General features: G+C 33.7%; 1 protein-coding gene across 1 annotated transcript in view; it reads left to right on the forward strand.

The window, feature by feature from the left end:
• Positions 1 to 786: 786 nt before the first annotated feature.
• Positions 787 to 16592, forward strand: part of BRIP1 (BRCA1 interacting DNA helicase 1) — a 159549-nt gene continuing 143743 nt past the window's right edge. Inside the window, exons 1-6 of the mRNA XM_039885832.1 lie at positions 787 to 1023; positions 2472 to 2586; positions 3823 to 3934; positions 6297 to 6470; positions 11979 to 12106; positions 13613 to 13732. Of these exons, the coding sequence (XP_039741766.1) occupies positions 2494 to 2586; positions 3823 to 3934; positions 6297 to 6470; positions 11979 to 12106; positions 13613 to 13732 (627 nt within the window). The 5' untranslated portion in view covers positions 787 to 1023; positions 2472 to 2493. The remainder of the gene's footprint in view (positions 1024 to 2471; positions 2587 to 3822; positions 3935 to 6296; positions 6471 to 11978; positions 12107 to 13612; positions 13733 to 16592) is intronic.

Here is a 16592-nt window from a genome sequence, read left to right on the forward strand (position 1 = left end):
CCCTGCTGTTCACTCCTGCAGCAAATCTCTCTCCCCAGAGTAGTTTCTACAATTTGAGAAAGTCAAGTTTTCCTTTTTTTGGGACACTAGTATTTGAGCCAAGTTCAGGCTATACAGAATTTTTTTTTAAAACAACAATTTGGCGAGATCACGATTAACCTATCTTCGAAGAAACTGAAGTGTACATCTTGGCAAAAAAGAATAAACTGACTTTAGGAGGGATGAGCCTTAAAAGAGGTAGGAGGAAGTGCTCTGGTGCTGGCGACTTCATGAGCGTTTCTTTGGTTGAATTTAGTATCTGAGAAAGCCTTGATTATTGCGATAATGTAGCCAGTTAACGAACCTTTTCGCTTAGTTTGGCTCAGCAGTCTTGCAATTCCCCGGCTACTTTTCAAAACCCCGGCTACTCTATAGTTCAGAAATAAGAATCGAGCGGCATTGAATGCTCAGAGAAGAACTCGGCAAGGCTTAAAGGTGTTTCCATTGGTCTACAGACCGTAATAAAACTGGTGCACAGGTTAAATCATCGGTTTCAAAAAATCAAAAGGAGAAGACTCTTTTCCTTTATACACCTGGGTTTTGCGGCACGCGTCATTCACTCTTCTGGCGTTCGCCTTCCGGTGCCTTCAGTTACCTTGGGTCTATTTTTATTGTGGAGGTTTCCATTGGGTGCCAGAGTGCTCGTCCCCTAATCTCGCCCCGCGATTGGTGCTTGTTTCTGGCCTTGGCGTGTGATTGGTTGTCTGAGCTCGTCCGCCGATTGGGTGCCGGGAGCCAAGGGGGTGGGAGGCGGGAATTCGTCCGGGAGAGTGGTGATGCGGAGTCTGACGAGAACTGGAGGAGAGCAAAAGTACAGTGGCACGGAACCCGCGACCAGGCCAGGGGAATAGCAGCCTGTGGAGAAAAAGAAGCTTGGGACCTTTCTTCGGTGCCAAGGCTCCGCTTTATTTGCTCGCCGATATCAGTTTCCTTTTCCAGTGAATCGGAGCCCGGTTAGCGTTGCTTCGGCTTTCTTCAGACCAGGCAAGTCTGTCTCCTGTGGGGAGGGCGCAAAGCCTGCCAGAGAGATGTCTTCTGCTTTCGCCCCGCAGCCTGGCAGGCTCAGCGGCATTGACTGATCACCAGAGCCTCGAGGATCTCAACTGGCAGAGGGAGGAAGGAAATATGAGGAAGAAAATCTGGGGAGCGGGAGCCTGTCCTCACCTTCTTGGAGCAGAGGCCTATTAGCCCGGGTTCCCGCGTTAACTCTTGGCGGTAGGGGGCGGATCGTTGGCCGGCGGATCGTTGTTTTGTTTTGTTTTTCCTTTATTCAGTGGTTAGGGGAAGCTACCCCATTTCGAGAGGCTTGTTGGTACAATTGGGGCGAGGGATGGATTGATTTCTAGGTGATATCTGAGTAACTAAGCCAGCGTTGAATTGTTTCAGATTAAGGGGTTAGATTCCAAGTCTCATTCTCAGAGCTTCACAGATCGCAAAATATTAGGTTAGATTAGTGGTTCTTAACTTCTTTTAGAACACATAGCTATGGTTAAATTTATTATTGGCTTCATAATCTAGTAAATTGCTATTTTAACCATTTCTCCATGCCCAGATTGAATTTACCATTTTTTTTTCACTATTGCAAATAATCTCCCAGTTGATAACAGTGTATATCATTTTCCCCTCTATTTCCAATTATTTCCTTGGGATATGTTTTTGGAAATGAGGAATCTATGGAGTTTCTCTTTAGAGAAAATTCAGTTATGCACAGAAACTTTTGCATGTAATATTAAGAGATCACAGCCTCTGAATTACATCTGTGGACTCTAGGTTAAGAAAAACTGGTTTAGAAGACTCAGGGATTAAAACAGATCACTTCCTCTGTGTCAGATACTGGAGTTTAGGCACAGTCTGTACATTACCTTATTTTTAACTCAGTGCTTGGCTAATTTTCATAAAAACCCTATTAGGTAGATAGTATTATCTCCATTTCACAGGTGAAGAAACAGGCTCTGAGAGGTTAAGTGATTCACACAGTGGAATTCAGATTTAAGTTTGCCTTAATCCAAAACCCACTTCTTTCTATTATACCCTGCTTACCTTTAAATAAGAATTACTGAGCTCCTACTATATGCCAAGGAGTTTTCTCCCTTACGACAGTTTTAAAATTAAGAATCATTACAGAATAAGATTTAAGTCTAGAGAAGTAAAGACATGATCAAGGTAACATCAGAGTTGTTGTCACAACCTGATCTAGAACCTGTACTTCCCAACTCCACAGCTTTGACAGAATAAGGATACAAATCCAGATTTGTCAGATTCCAAGACATGCTCTCAACCACTGTGATTTATAAGACTAGAAAATTCTTTTACTTCCATTTATTTTGTTTATATGTTTTTTCCAGTTTTTATTTTCAGACTTCTGTCCTAGTGTTGGTATATCGTTTCTTTGAATGACATTGTTTTAATATTGATTTTTGTTTGTGTTGCAGTTAGGAGTCTGAAGAAAGTGTGATGTCTTCAATGTGGTCTGAATACACAATTGGTGGGGTGAAGATTAACTTTCCTTGTAAAGCTTATCCATCACAGCTTGCTATGATGAATTCTGTAAGTATTTTCCAGCAGTTATTTTAAGTCTATCAAGATACAGATGCTTATAATTCATAACATACATTGAGTCTGTGACTAAATTCATTTTCTCAGACAGTAAATGGATTTGCTATCATCGAAGAACAACTAACCTTTGGAAAAATAATACCAGTCACTGCTAAACTGTATATGTCCATGGTTAGGAGGCAAAGAAGAAAAATGTTCTGAAATATTCTGAAAAATGTTCTCAGTTCATTTGGAACTTCTGTTTACTTCACAGAATTATTGCTTTCTATGAAGCATTTACTGTCTTTCACACAGAATAGTCTGTTTTTCAGCTAATTTTTTTGAGATATTTCAATCAGATAGAAAATTAATATACAGACTTGAATAAACTGACTTTCTAGCTTTGTTATATCTTAATATTTTGCCATATTTGCTTTATACATTGTTTACAATTCACAAGATTACTAGTATCCTGGATTTGTTCTTTTCTAGCCTTGTTTTTAAATGTTTATTACATCTTTATCCATATACAATATAAAGTATTACTTTACAGTTTTGAACTTTGTACAGTGATATGGTACTATACCTATTTTTTGTAGAACTTGATTTTTTTTTTGCTTAATATTATTTTTAAGATGTAGCCCTATTGATTGTTAATCCATTTTAATTGCTTTATAGTATTCTATTATGTGAGTATACCAGATTTTTTTGGTCCATTTTCCTTTTGATAGACATTTAGGTTGTTTTCATTCTTTTACAATTATAAACAATGCTGCTATGAACTTTCTTAAACAAGTTTTCTCTGTGTGGAAAAAGTTTTGAGTATATACATAGAACTGGACTTAACTGGAGTTGAGTATCTTTACTAGAAATCATTAATTTCTGTACAAAGTGGTTGTAACAATTTATAGTCCGATAGTAGTGTCCCCCATTAAGCTTTCATCAAAGATATTAGTGTATTCTAGTTTTAGAAATGATGGTGCTTACCTAATTAAGGAACAGATTGCATTTTTTCATTTCTTTTGTGCTTGATATGCTTTAAAATTCAACATAATTTTAAGGAGATGTCTTAAGGAATAAAGTTTAGATTTAACTAATACTAACTAGTTCTCTCTTCTGCTGTTGCTGTGTTCTCTGAAGTGCAACCTTGTTTCTCATTGTTGTTATCGTTGTACTTGTAATGAAGAGAGACCCTAATGAAGTAAATTATTTGTTGATTTTTTCTATTTATTGTCTTTGTGTTGGTAGATTGTCAGAGGATTAAACAATAAGCAGCATTGTTTGTTGGAGAGCCCTACAGGAAGTGGAAAAAGTTTAGCCTTACTTTGTTCTGCTTTAGCATGGCAACAATCCCTTAGTGGTAAGTCCTTGGTTGCTATCTTTAGGTTGCTTATTGGAACCTGAAAGTACCTTTTATCCAGAACGATTTATCCATATGCTAGCTAATTTAAGTATTCTCTTTTAAGACACTTCTTTATAATGTTATATAACTTCCAAAAGAGTTTCAATATAGCAAAATATGTTCAATTAATCCTAAAACAATTTTGAATGTAATGTGATCCTTTACTTGATTCAGAGTATACATAATAATTTTGGAATGCTTAGTTATGAAAATAATTATGATAGTTTGTATGTTAAAGATGCAAGAAATGGGACTGTCATGATGCTATAACATATAGGAATGATTTTTTTTTAGTAAAGCCTTTAATATATTTGCTTATCTATCTCTCATAATATTAAAATATTGAATATATAGAAAAGAAAACATTCTAGTTGATCTTTCTACTTGTTTGGATTCTAGATAAATAGAATTTATTATAATATTGTTTTTGATTTTGAACTTACTTTCTTGTGTATTGAAATGAAATGTATTGGGGTAATATTGGTTAATAACTTTATGTAAAGTTTCGGGTGTACAATTCTATAATACAGCTTCTGTATATTGCATTGTGTGCTCACCACTCAAAGTCTAATGTCCTTCTGTCACGATATGTTTGACCCCCTTTATTCTCATCATTTTCCTCCTATCCATCTTCCCCTCTGGTAACAATATACTATTGTTTGTATCTATGAGTTTGTTCTTTTTGTTTGTTCATTTTTTGCTTTATGTTTTATATCCCACATATGAGTGAAATCATATGGTTCTTGTCCTTTTCTGTCTGACTTATTTCACTTAACATGATACTTTCAAGCTCCATCTATGTTGTTGCAAATATTTCAACCTTTTTTATAGTTGAGTAGTATTCTGTTGTATAAATATACGATAGTTTCTTTATCCAATCATCCCTTGAAGGATATTTAGGTTGTTTCCATGTCTTGGCTACTGTGAATAATGCCATAATGAACATATGGGTACATACATCTTTATGAATAAACGTTTTCAAATTTTTTGTGTCAATAACCAAAAGAAAGATTACTAGAGCATATGGTAGCTGTACTCTTAATATTTTGAGGAAGCTTCATACTGTTTTCCATAGTAGCTGCACCAATTTACATTCCTACCAGCAGTATTTGACGGTTCCTTTTTCTTGTCTTATTGTTAATAGCCATTCTAACAGGTATGAGATTATAGTAATATTGTTTTTATGAATTTATATTATTTCCCATTCTTTTATTGGATTTGCTAACAAGTGCCTAGTAACATTTACTTTTATGATAGACGATCTAGTATACATAATGAATCTAAAATACAATATTGGATACATTTTAGTTACCTAATTAGATGGCTTTGACCTGAAGCATTAGGATAATTTAAAGTTAAGTATGTTTGTGTGTACGTCTGTGTTTATATGTGTGTATATTTATATACTATTTTTTAAAAGAAAATGTCTGTGCTACTGATAAGATTGTATTAAAAATAAAAAGTACATATTTTATAAACTTGGTTGTCTAGTTTTATTCTTACTGATGTTAATCTTTGGGGAGAAAATGAAATTATCTGTTAATAACTTAAAATGTTAATGGGAGACCCTGGAAAATAGAATTAGTAGTATTTATATAGTACATATGGGAAAATAATGTTAGTACTGCTTATAGAAAATAAAAATAAATTACTTTTTTTTTAGTATCTTTTTTTTAATATCTGTGAGTTGTATATTTATACAGTTAGGAACACAATATAGACATATTACAATTCTGTATTTAAATATTAAAGTTACCTGTTATATTTAATTTGAATGTTGACTGTGAAACGTATTTTGATATATGTGTCAGAATTGATACATCATGAAACATGTGTCTCTTTGAAATAGACATATGTGGAATAATTTAATCCTTATGTGTTTACATTATTGTTTAACATTGAACTTTCAAATTCTTCATTTAGGGAAATAGTAATAATCAGGAATATCATTTAGGTCTTTGTTTTAATCCTCCTGCTGGATATTTTAATAAATCTCAATATGAATGAATACTTGAGTGGTTGTGTCTTTATTACATTAATTTTTTGACAATTAGATTTTTAAAAATTATGTAATTGATAACTTCTCTATAAAGATTTCTGGCATAAGTGTTTCCCTCTTGTCCTAATTTGATGCTGCAGATAAGGTGACCAGCTTTTTCAGATTTACGAGATACTTTCATGGTTTCATCACTAAAAATCTTGCATCCTGGAATACCTCCCAATCCTGGGCAAATTTGGGTGGTTGCTCACCCTAGCTGCAGAGGAAAATTAATGTTTTTTAAATTAGAAATATTGTAAATAGATCTTCTTTTATTTTTAGGGAAGCCAGTGGATGACAGCTTAAGTAAAAAAGCTGAAGTACCATTGTCATGTTGTTGTACATGCCATTCAAAGAACTTTACAAACGATGACATGCACCAAGGAACTTCACCTCATTTCAATAGTCCAAGTACACCACCTTCTGAAAGACATGGCACTTCATCACCTTGTCAAGGTACTTTATATTATGCCTAGGTCTGTTGGTATCTGTAATAGGAGTCTTACTTATTGTTATGAGACCTAATTTAGATAAATTTCGTTAGTCTAATTGATTATGCACCTCTACCTATTTTCTCTGGAAGTATTTTTAGATAATACATAGAGTGATTAGAAATCCTTGGACTATTTTTGTCTTAACTTTTAGTTTATTCAGATATTTTGCTAGCTTAAATCATTTTTTGAAGAAGGCAGGGCAAAATAAATGATATGCAGAAATTGATGTTATTTGTAGGCAGTATTGTTAATTATATGTTAGGATTTTGTAAAATATTGATTTGTATTCTAAAATAAAATCTATTTAGCCTTATTCACTCTCGATGAGTTTGCCTGAAATTCTGAGGCTAGTATTTCACATGAGTATCAGGTATATTTACGTGTAAGCCTTGAATAGTTCTTATAAGATTTATTTAACAGAACTATTTTAAGAATAAGATAAAATATTCTTAAAAAATATTTCTTTGGCTTTGATTATATGGAAAGAATTGACCATTATTTACCTAAGCCAGAAACCTAGATGATATCCTGTGCACATTGCTCTTCCGTATTACTCCTTGTAAATCTATCTCCATTGATACCTCCTTAGTCTAAACTACCATCTCTTATTTAGAGCATGCCATAACTTCTTTTCCTACTTTTATTCATGTTACTCCGTAACTAATTACTGGCAGAGAGAAAAGAGGTTGCCGTGATTGACTTAAGTCTAAATAGTATCTACTTCCTAAAATCAAAGATGGACTCATCTTCCTCTAAAACGTGTGACTGCGTGTGGAGAAGGGTAGCTGCTTGAACTAAAGTGTGAAATCTGTTAGGAATGAAGAAGAGGAGGTGGAATAGATGCTGGAGAGATGACCAATAGTGTTTTGACCCTTAACCCTTTTGGCTTTCTTTTCCTTTCTTCAAAGGGTCATGCTTTTTTTCTTCCTCCAGCCTTTGCTTGTGGTAGTCTCTTCTGAGGAAAATTCTGTCTTCGGCTTGTTATCTTGTTCTTCCTTTAGTTCTCAGCTTAATGTCACTTCTTTGAGGGAGCTGTGCTGACCTTTCCATCAGACTAAATTTGGTTTTCCTATTATATTCTGTCGTCTTACTTTGTACCTCTCCATCATAGCACTTGTCACAGTTTATATTATCCATGTATCTATGTGCATCTTTTCTTAATCTCTGCTTTCTCTAGCAGTCCATATACTCCATGAGGTCAGGGACCATGTCAGTTCACTTACCATTGTATCCACAGAGCCTAGCAGAGTGCTTGGCATATAGTTCCTAGATAAATATTTGTGTATGACTGAATGGAACTGATTTTGAGCTAATTATAAAAACTTTTATAATATTTATATATAACTTGTATTTTTTTTAAAAAAGAGCTTTATTGAAATATGCTTAACAAACTGTTATTTAAATGGTACACTTTGATAAGTTTTGACATAGGTACCTCCATGAAACTTTCACCTGCATCAAGATAGTGAACATATCCATCACCTTTAAAAGTTTCCTCATGGCCCCTTGTTATGGCTCCTTTCCTACCCGTCCATGACTCATCCTCCCCAAACAAACTTTGTCACTTACTTTGTCTAGCTTCTTTCACTTAATTCCTTTGAAATTTATCCATCTTGTTGCATGTATTAACAGTTTGTTCCTCTTTATTTCTGAGTAATATTCTGTTGTATGGATATGTTTACAAACTGTTTATCTAGGAACTTATTGATGTATATTTGAGTTGTTTTTAGTTTTGGGCTATTACAAATAAAGCCGCTATTACCATTTTTTGTTAGGGATATATGCTTTCATTTTTCTGGGTGATTATCTAGGAGTGGAATGATTGGATCACTTATGTTTAACTTTTTAAGAAACTTCCAGCTATTTTCCCAAGTGTTATACCATTTCACATTCCCACCAGCACTGTCTGAGAGTTCCCATTTCTCTACATCCTTTCCAACATTTGGTATGGTCGGTCTTTTTAGCCATTCTAATAGGCAGGTGGTGGTACCTCACTGTGGTTTTAATTTGCATTTCCCTAATGATTTATGATGTTGAGCAACTTTTCATGTGCTTATTAATTAGCCATCTATATATCTTCTTTGATGAAATATCTGTTCATCAAATCTTTTGCCTGTTTTTATTAAGATTTGAGAGTTCTTTATATATTTTGAGTACAATTTTTTTTATCAAATATTGTTTTAGATTTTACTTTTAAGTCTAAGATGCATTTTGAGTTAATTTTTGTATGTGGTGCAAGGTGTATGGATCTATTTTCATTTATTTTGCATATGGATATCTAAGTATTCAGCACCATTTACTGAAAAGCTGTCCTTTGTCCAGTGCATTGCCTTTGTGCCTTTGTAAAAAAAATCAGTTGTTTAACAATAGAAATCAGTTGTTAATATATACACAACTTGCATTTTAACAGTATTGTGAGTTAGAGTAGAGTCTTTTGAACAATCAGATGGGGTAAGTCAGGGTTGTATTCTAATACTCTATATTTTTAAGTAAATTCTTTAAGAAGATATACCTAAATTCAGAAACATGCATAAATTCTAAGTGTATAGTTTTAAAGAATTTTCACAAAGTAAACACACTCATGTAACTACCACCTAGATAAGAAATAGGACATAACCAACACCCCAGAGGCCCTTATTATCATCTATTCTAGTCACTGCCCTTTCTTTCCACAGGTAATTGCTATCTTCCCTTCTGTTGCTATTGATGAGTTTTGCTTTTTTATAGAAATGGAATTACATCTGTCTACTTTTGCTTAATATTATATTTCTGAGATTTCATTTGTGTTGTTGCATATAATAGTACTTGTTACTGTATATTATTTCCTTCTATGAATATACCACAATTTATTAATTCAGTTTTTAGTCGTTATACATTTGGGTGGTTTCTGCTTTTGGTTATTAATGCTATTTTGGATATTCTTATTCATTCTGGTGCAAACATATATTTTCTCTTAGGAGTAGAATTGCTAGTAAGAGTGTATGCATATATCCAGCTATAGTAGATACTTCCAACATTTTCCAAAGGGGTTGAACCAGATTTATGCACACCCTACCCCTACGTCCAGTAGTATATGGAAATTACATTTTTCAGCATTTTTATTAGCACTTGATATTTCCAGTCTTTAAAAATTTTTACATAGGTGTACTCGTGAGTTTTAATTGGTATTGCTCTGGTGACTAATGAAGTTGAGCATCTTTTTATATGTTTATTGGTCATTTAAATGTCCTTGTTAGTGAACTGCCTATTCAAATTGTTTGCCCATTTTTCTATTGGGTTGTTTCTTACTGATTTTTAGTTTTTTTTTTGTTGTTGTTGTTGTTTTTAATATATTCTGGATATCTCTCATTTCTTTATAACTTTGTATTTTAAAGACCGAATTTTTTTGATAAGCTTCCTGTGAACTCCCCTGCTGTAAAGAACAGGAAAAAAACTTTCTGTTAATCAGATAATGTAATTTCTTTTTAATGAATTGGGGGTTAATCTTTTTGGCACATGGCAATTCAGTTTTTCTGAAACTATTGTTTTTGGTAGATGTTTCCTACCCTTTAATGGGTCATACAAATTTGACTTCGATTTAGTTGGGGCAGAGTTTGTCAACAGTGGCATTATTAACATTTTGAATGGGATCATTCTTTGTGCGATTGTCCTGTGCATTATGGGATGTTTAGCAGCATCTTTTAGGCTTCAACACACAAGATGCCAGTAGTATTCCGCCTGTCCCCCACCCTCCCCACCTTCTGTGACAACCAAAAATGTCCCTAGAGATTTGTCAATGCCCCTGGTTTGGTTGGGGTGAGGGGTAGGGGTGTTAAAATATTCCCAGTTGAGAACCAAAGATGTAGAATTGTTTTGTGAGTATTTTACCAGTTTGCCATTAAGTTGCGGAATTCAAAATTACATGTCTTTCTAAAATATGTATGGAAATGCAAAGGACTAAGAATAGCCAAGATACATTTCAAGAACCAGGTCAAGGTAAGAGGCCTTGGTATATGAGATATTCTGATGTATTATATATAAAGCTATAGTAATTAAAACAGTTTGGTATTGGCACAGTGGTAGACCAATAGAGAACCCAAAAGAGAACTGAAATTCAGTTCCATGTGTATCCAGGAACTTGATTTTTTTTTCTTTTTTTAATGGAAGGGCTCCTGCAGACTAGAGGGCAAAGGAGAGTATAAGTTGTATATCTCTAAGGAAAAAATTGAAATTAGAGCCCTATTTTATTCCATACACAAAAGTCCGTTGCAAGTAGATTAAAGACAGGTGTGAAAGGCAAAACTTTAAGATTTTAGAATATGTTGGTTTTGAAACTACATTCCTATGAGTCTTTGGAGAAAACATGGCTTGTAGGGAGAAGGGGATAATAGATCAAAGAAATTCTAGGTCTTTCGTCTTATTTTGGAAATTATAAGCAATTTTTCTTTAAAAAGTATAGTCCTTGGAAAAAGCTTGAAAACCAGTGCATAGTCACTTCTGCTTTTCTACAGACAAACTTGTGTTTTGAAAATAGAATTGGACTTGCCTATAGGGCTTTTTCCCCTAATAGTCTATAAATCCTTTAAGGATAGGGACTGTTTCTTTTTCATTGTTTTTCCATGGTCTGGAATTGTATGGATTCAATAAAATAAATGCTTGCTTGTTAAATGAGTTTAAGGGAATATATAGAGAAGAGCAGAGAGACAGGAAAGCGTTTAAGAACACTCACCTTTAGGGAAAGGGAGAAGCCAGTGTGTTGGAGCAGTTAAGAACAGTGTTGGAGACATTAAGGAAAAAGAAAATGTGCTTATTATGTTCCCAGAAGAGAGTGTTATGTTTGGCTTTATGCCTAGAGCTTATACTTAAGGATTTTGGAGTCAGACAGCAGGATTTAGTCACATCCAGGCTGGGCCTCTTACTTAACTATGACATTGGCATGTTACTTGACTTCTTTAAAACCTAATGTTCACATTTATAAAATAAGGTTAATATTATTTGGTGATTAAGAGGTCATTGATGACCTTGAGATTGAGTTTTCGGGATTTTGTGATTAATAGATAGATTGTACCAGTTTGATTCTACTGTATTTTTAAGGCAAAAGAGCATCAAAATACTTACTAGGAAAGGAACTATTGAGACACTATAAAGAAAGATTTTTTTTTTGAAAGATTTTTATAGAAATGAAATTTATTTTCTTGCGAGAATCTTAGTTATATTTTTAAAATTATGTTATTGGGAGTAGTCTATGAAAGTATAAACCTATTAAAAAATCAAAATTGGACTTGCTTTTTGAAAGCATATTTCTCAAACAGTTTGCTATATCTTTGTTAAACTTAGTGATAAGTGCTTTTAAACATGTTTAGCGTTTCATGTTTTAGTATGTTATGAATTTTCAGAAATAAGTCTTACATCTTGATTCTGATTTTTTTTCCTAGAAAAATTGCCTAAGTGTAAGTTATTTATGCTAACTTTTTATGACTTCTCCTATAAGACTCTCCTGAAAAAACTACACTGGCTGCAAAACTATCTGCCAAGAAACAGGCATCCATGTACAGAAATGAAAATGATGATTTTCAGGTGGAGAAGAAAAGAATTCGACCCCTAGAAACTACACAGCAGGTAAATAGAGTGTTTATTGCCAGTGAAATGATCCCATTAGTTATACCTGAACAAGGCCATCAGATATCTATCTAGTTTTCAGTGGCATTTGTACAAATTTGTTGTCACAGATATAAATTAAATAGTAAATTGTTGTACCTCAATTTTATGTAGTTACTAATTACAAAGGAGTTTGTTGTTATAAAAGATTATTTACAATGATGTCATTAAAGTGAAACTGCATGGTGCTTTCTTATATGTGAGGAATTTGGTAGTAAAATATTTACTTAAGGCATATGTTAATATAGCTGGTTTGTACTTTTTAACTCCTTTGTTGTTTTTGTCTCATTGGCATTTTTTTTGGGCCATAATACCTTTGATATGAATATTTATGTCATGGATATTTTTGGTATTGATAGTTTTAGTATAATGACAAGATTTACTTATTTATTGAGTTTTTAGTATACATACATGATAAAATATGTTTAGTAAAACCTGAGTTACTAGATACTTTAACATGTACTTTTTATAGATGAAAATACAGTGTTTTCTCATAGAGTTCATGGCAGTGAGATAGGGAGGCTGGGACTTTAATAGATTTAGTTACAAATAAAGAAATGACTTGATTAGTAAAATATGATTAATTAATGTCATTTGTACATAGTTGTATACTTTAATTGAATATATTTAAAAAGTATTCATATTATGTAGTTTATTCTACCTACAATCTTTAATAACTTCTGTAATTAAACTTTGTTTTTAGAAATAGAATGAAATAGTTTATTTTTGGAAAAGCACCAGTTGAGTATGAAGTTTGAATCTATAGAGATTTTTTCCCCAAAAAAATATGTACGTAGAGTTGGATGTTGTGAGGTAGGGCTCAACATATAACATTAGTTCTCTAATTTCATTGGGTCTCATTTTTTTTGGGGGGGGGTAGGAATGGGATTATTAATATAAATGATTTTTTCCCTCTTTATGATTTAAGTGAATAGGATTTTGGCACGTAGGAAAACGCATAGATAGTTTGGAAAGAAAACTTAGTGATATTTATGAAAGAAATTTAGTCAAATACAGCTTGGATTATCAAATATCTAGTAAGTAATAGTAATAATAGTAATCATGTAGAAAATCATGAATATTTACATTTAAAATTTTTATTCTGAGTTTTTCAATTTAGAATGAGATTTCCATTTTTATTTACTTTTAATTTGGACTTTGCTATAATACTATACTTTGTGTTCATACAGTGGGACTATTTTATGGGAAGATCATTTTTTAATACTATAGTTTGATGTAGCACTAATTAAAGCTGTTTTGGTTAGGATTCAAGAAGAATTACTGTATTCTATTTTATTTGAGTCTTATAATAAGATGACTGTGTTTTAAAAACTTATTTATTAACCAGCTAGAAATAGTCATCTTTTTTTCATGCTGAAAACACACATAACTGTTTTGACTTTTGAGAACAACTAGCCTGCTCAAACTTGTAGTTTACATTAAACTTATTTTGTTCTGTGTTTACAGATTAGAAAACGTCATTGTTTTGAAAAGGAAGTACGCCATTTGGATACAAAAATTGCTTCAGGAAAGACCACAAAACTCAACTCTCCTTTAGGAAAGATAAACTCCTTTTCTCCACAAAAGGTATGTATTTATACCATTGTTCAGTTTAAAGAAGGATTGGAATTGCTAAATCCATTTTTGAAAAAAAAGAGGAAGAACAATATAAAGCAAAGAACAGTAGAAAACAACTCAGAAGTCCTAAGTGCTATCACATCTCTGCTACCAATGTAGGAGATGGTAAACCCTATCCCGTTTGTGCCCTGGTTTCCTCATTTATAAAATGAGAGAATTGGACTAGAAGGAGATCTGAGAGTTTTTTCTCTCTTCTACATTCTAATGTTGGTGAACTCCAGTTTCCTAAAATTTTTTAATGTCTTTAGGGCAGCACTTTTGAAGAAGTAGCAGTCAGGCAGCATAATAGTACTACTTGCATTCATCCATCCACACTTCATCTTTCCACTTGGTATTCCTGCTGGTGGCGGGGACAGTGGGTGTCTCTGCATCCTCTCCAACACTTGTTGTTTCTTGTCTGTTTGATGATAACCATTCTAATAGGTGCAACCACAGTTTTTTTTCAGTGACTATAGATTAGTTTTCATTTCCATAGTTTCATATACAGTGATCCCCCCTTATCCATGATTTCAGTTTCTGTGGTTTCTATTACCTATGGTCAACCACAGTCTGAAAATATTAAATGGAAAATACCAGAAATAACAATTCATAAGTTTTAAATTGCATGCTGTTCTGCATCCTGCTTTATCCCACCTGAGATGTGAATCATTCCTGTGTTCAGTGTTTCTACACTGTATGCGTATACCCACCTGCTAGTTACTTAGTAACCGTCTTGGTTACCAGATTGGTTATCAGATATTTTGAGAGAGTGAGAGAGATAGAGAGAGAGAGACGACATTTGCATAACTATTATTACAGTATATCATAATTGCATTTTATTTTTAATCTCTTACTTTTCCTAATTCATAAATTAAACTTTATAATAGGCCCGTATAGGAAAAAATATAGGGTATATAGGGTTTGCTACTATCTGTGGTTTCAGGGTTTTAGGACATATTTCCTATAGATAAGGGAGACTGATGTAAATGGAATCATGCCTGGTAATTAAAAAAAATTTTTATGAAAGCTTTTTTTTCATTAAAAATAGAGTTGACGTACAATATTATATTAGCTTCAGGTGTACAACACAGTACTTTGACTTTTATATACCTTACAATGTGATCATCACGATAAGTCTAGTAACCATCTATCACATTGTATAAGATTATGACCATATTATTGACTATGTTCCCTATGCTGTGTATTATATCCCTGTGACTTATTTATTTTATAATTGGAAATTTGTACCTCTTATTCCCCTTCACCTTTTCCACCCTTCACCCTATCTCCCTCCATGCCTGGTAATTTGTATTCAATTCCGGATACAGTTATGCGCCACTTAACAATGGGGGTATGTTCTGAGATTTTTGTCATTGTGCAATTTCGTTGTTGTGTGAGCATGATAGAGTGTACTTAGACAAACCCAGATGGTGTTGTCTGCTGCATACTTAGGCTGTATGGTATAGCCTGTTGCTCCTAGGCTACAAGTCTGTACTGCATGTTACTGTATACAACAAGAGATTAACTCAAGCGCAAGAGAAAATGATGCAATCAAGAGATGTGGTAAACATGACATGGATGAGGTTGCTACTGGTGTAACATGGTATACTGTTTAACAGCAAACATTTTTTTTTGTAAATAGGAAGAATACCCTCTAAAATAACAATGAAAAATATAGAATAGTAAATACATAAACCATAACAATGGTTTATTATCATTATCAAGTAACATGTATTGTATATAATTGTATATGTAATACTTTTATATGATTCGCAACACAGTAGATTTGTTTACACCACGCATCAGCACAAACACATGAGTAATGAGTTGCACTCTGATGTTATAATATCACTAGGTGATAGGAATTTTTCAACTCCAATATAATCTACGAGACCACTGCCGTATATGCTGTCCATCATTGACCAAAACATTGTTATGGGATGTAAGAATATATTGTGAATTTTACCTTGTTGGGTGCTGGATGTTATTGTACTGCATTTCTATAAGTACTCTTGAGTTTTGTTCTGGAATGCAGTTAAGTTACTTTGAATCAGCTTAATCTTTTGAGTCTTGCTTTTAAAGTTTTTTAGGAGGGACTCTTTTTGGACTACCACAGTAAAGACTAGCTCCTTTCAAGTCCTCTACCTAATGGTCCATGAATTGTGAAGTTTTTTTCAGCCTGACTGGTGGGAACAGGCACTGTTCCATCCCCTATATGAGTGCCTCTCATCATTTCAGGTGGTTCTTTCTATTATCTTGGATTGTACTCCAGATACTTGAGAGGTCCCTCTGCAGATCTCTGGAGTTCATTTATTCAGCTTTCTCCACTCTAGTATTCTTCCCTGTGAACTTTAGTCTTCTTGGTCTCCCTAGACTCTTGGCAGTGTCTCTTCAACTCAGATATATTGGGCTATACCTGGATTCCCCCTCTCCATGCCACAGACTGGAAACTGTCAAAACAGTAAGCTGAGGTGATCTTAGGGCCTGTCTCATTTTTTTCCTATTTCTCAGGGATCACCCTTTCTTACCTGATGTCCTGTATTTTAAAAGCTATTGTTTCATATATTCTGTCTGTATTTTTAGTTTTTCAGGTAGGAGATGAGAAAACCTCATTGATTTTGAAGACAAATTTCAAAAGCCTTTTGATGGCTTATAAAACTCCTGATAACCTGTACAGCATGTAAGCCTTTATAAACTTCGTGCATTCTTTAGCCCTTTGCCCTCTTCCCAACTCTTTTTTCTGACTAACTTCTGCTAATCCTTCAGGAAGTCTTTCTTGACATCCCCAGTTTTGAGTTAGATTCCCATCTGGAATATTTCTTGTACTTCT

Source organism: Pteropus medius, unplaced genomic scaffold (assembly GCF_902729225.1).
Source record: "Pteropus medius unplaced genomic scaffold, Ma_sr-lr_union100, whole genome shotgun sequence".
In the NCBI taxonomy this organism is placed as follows: Eukaryota; Metazoa; Chordata; class Mammalia; order Chiroptera; family Pteropodidae; genus Pteropus; species Pteropus medius.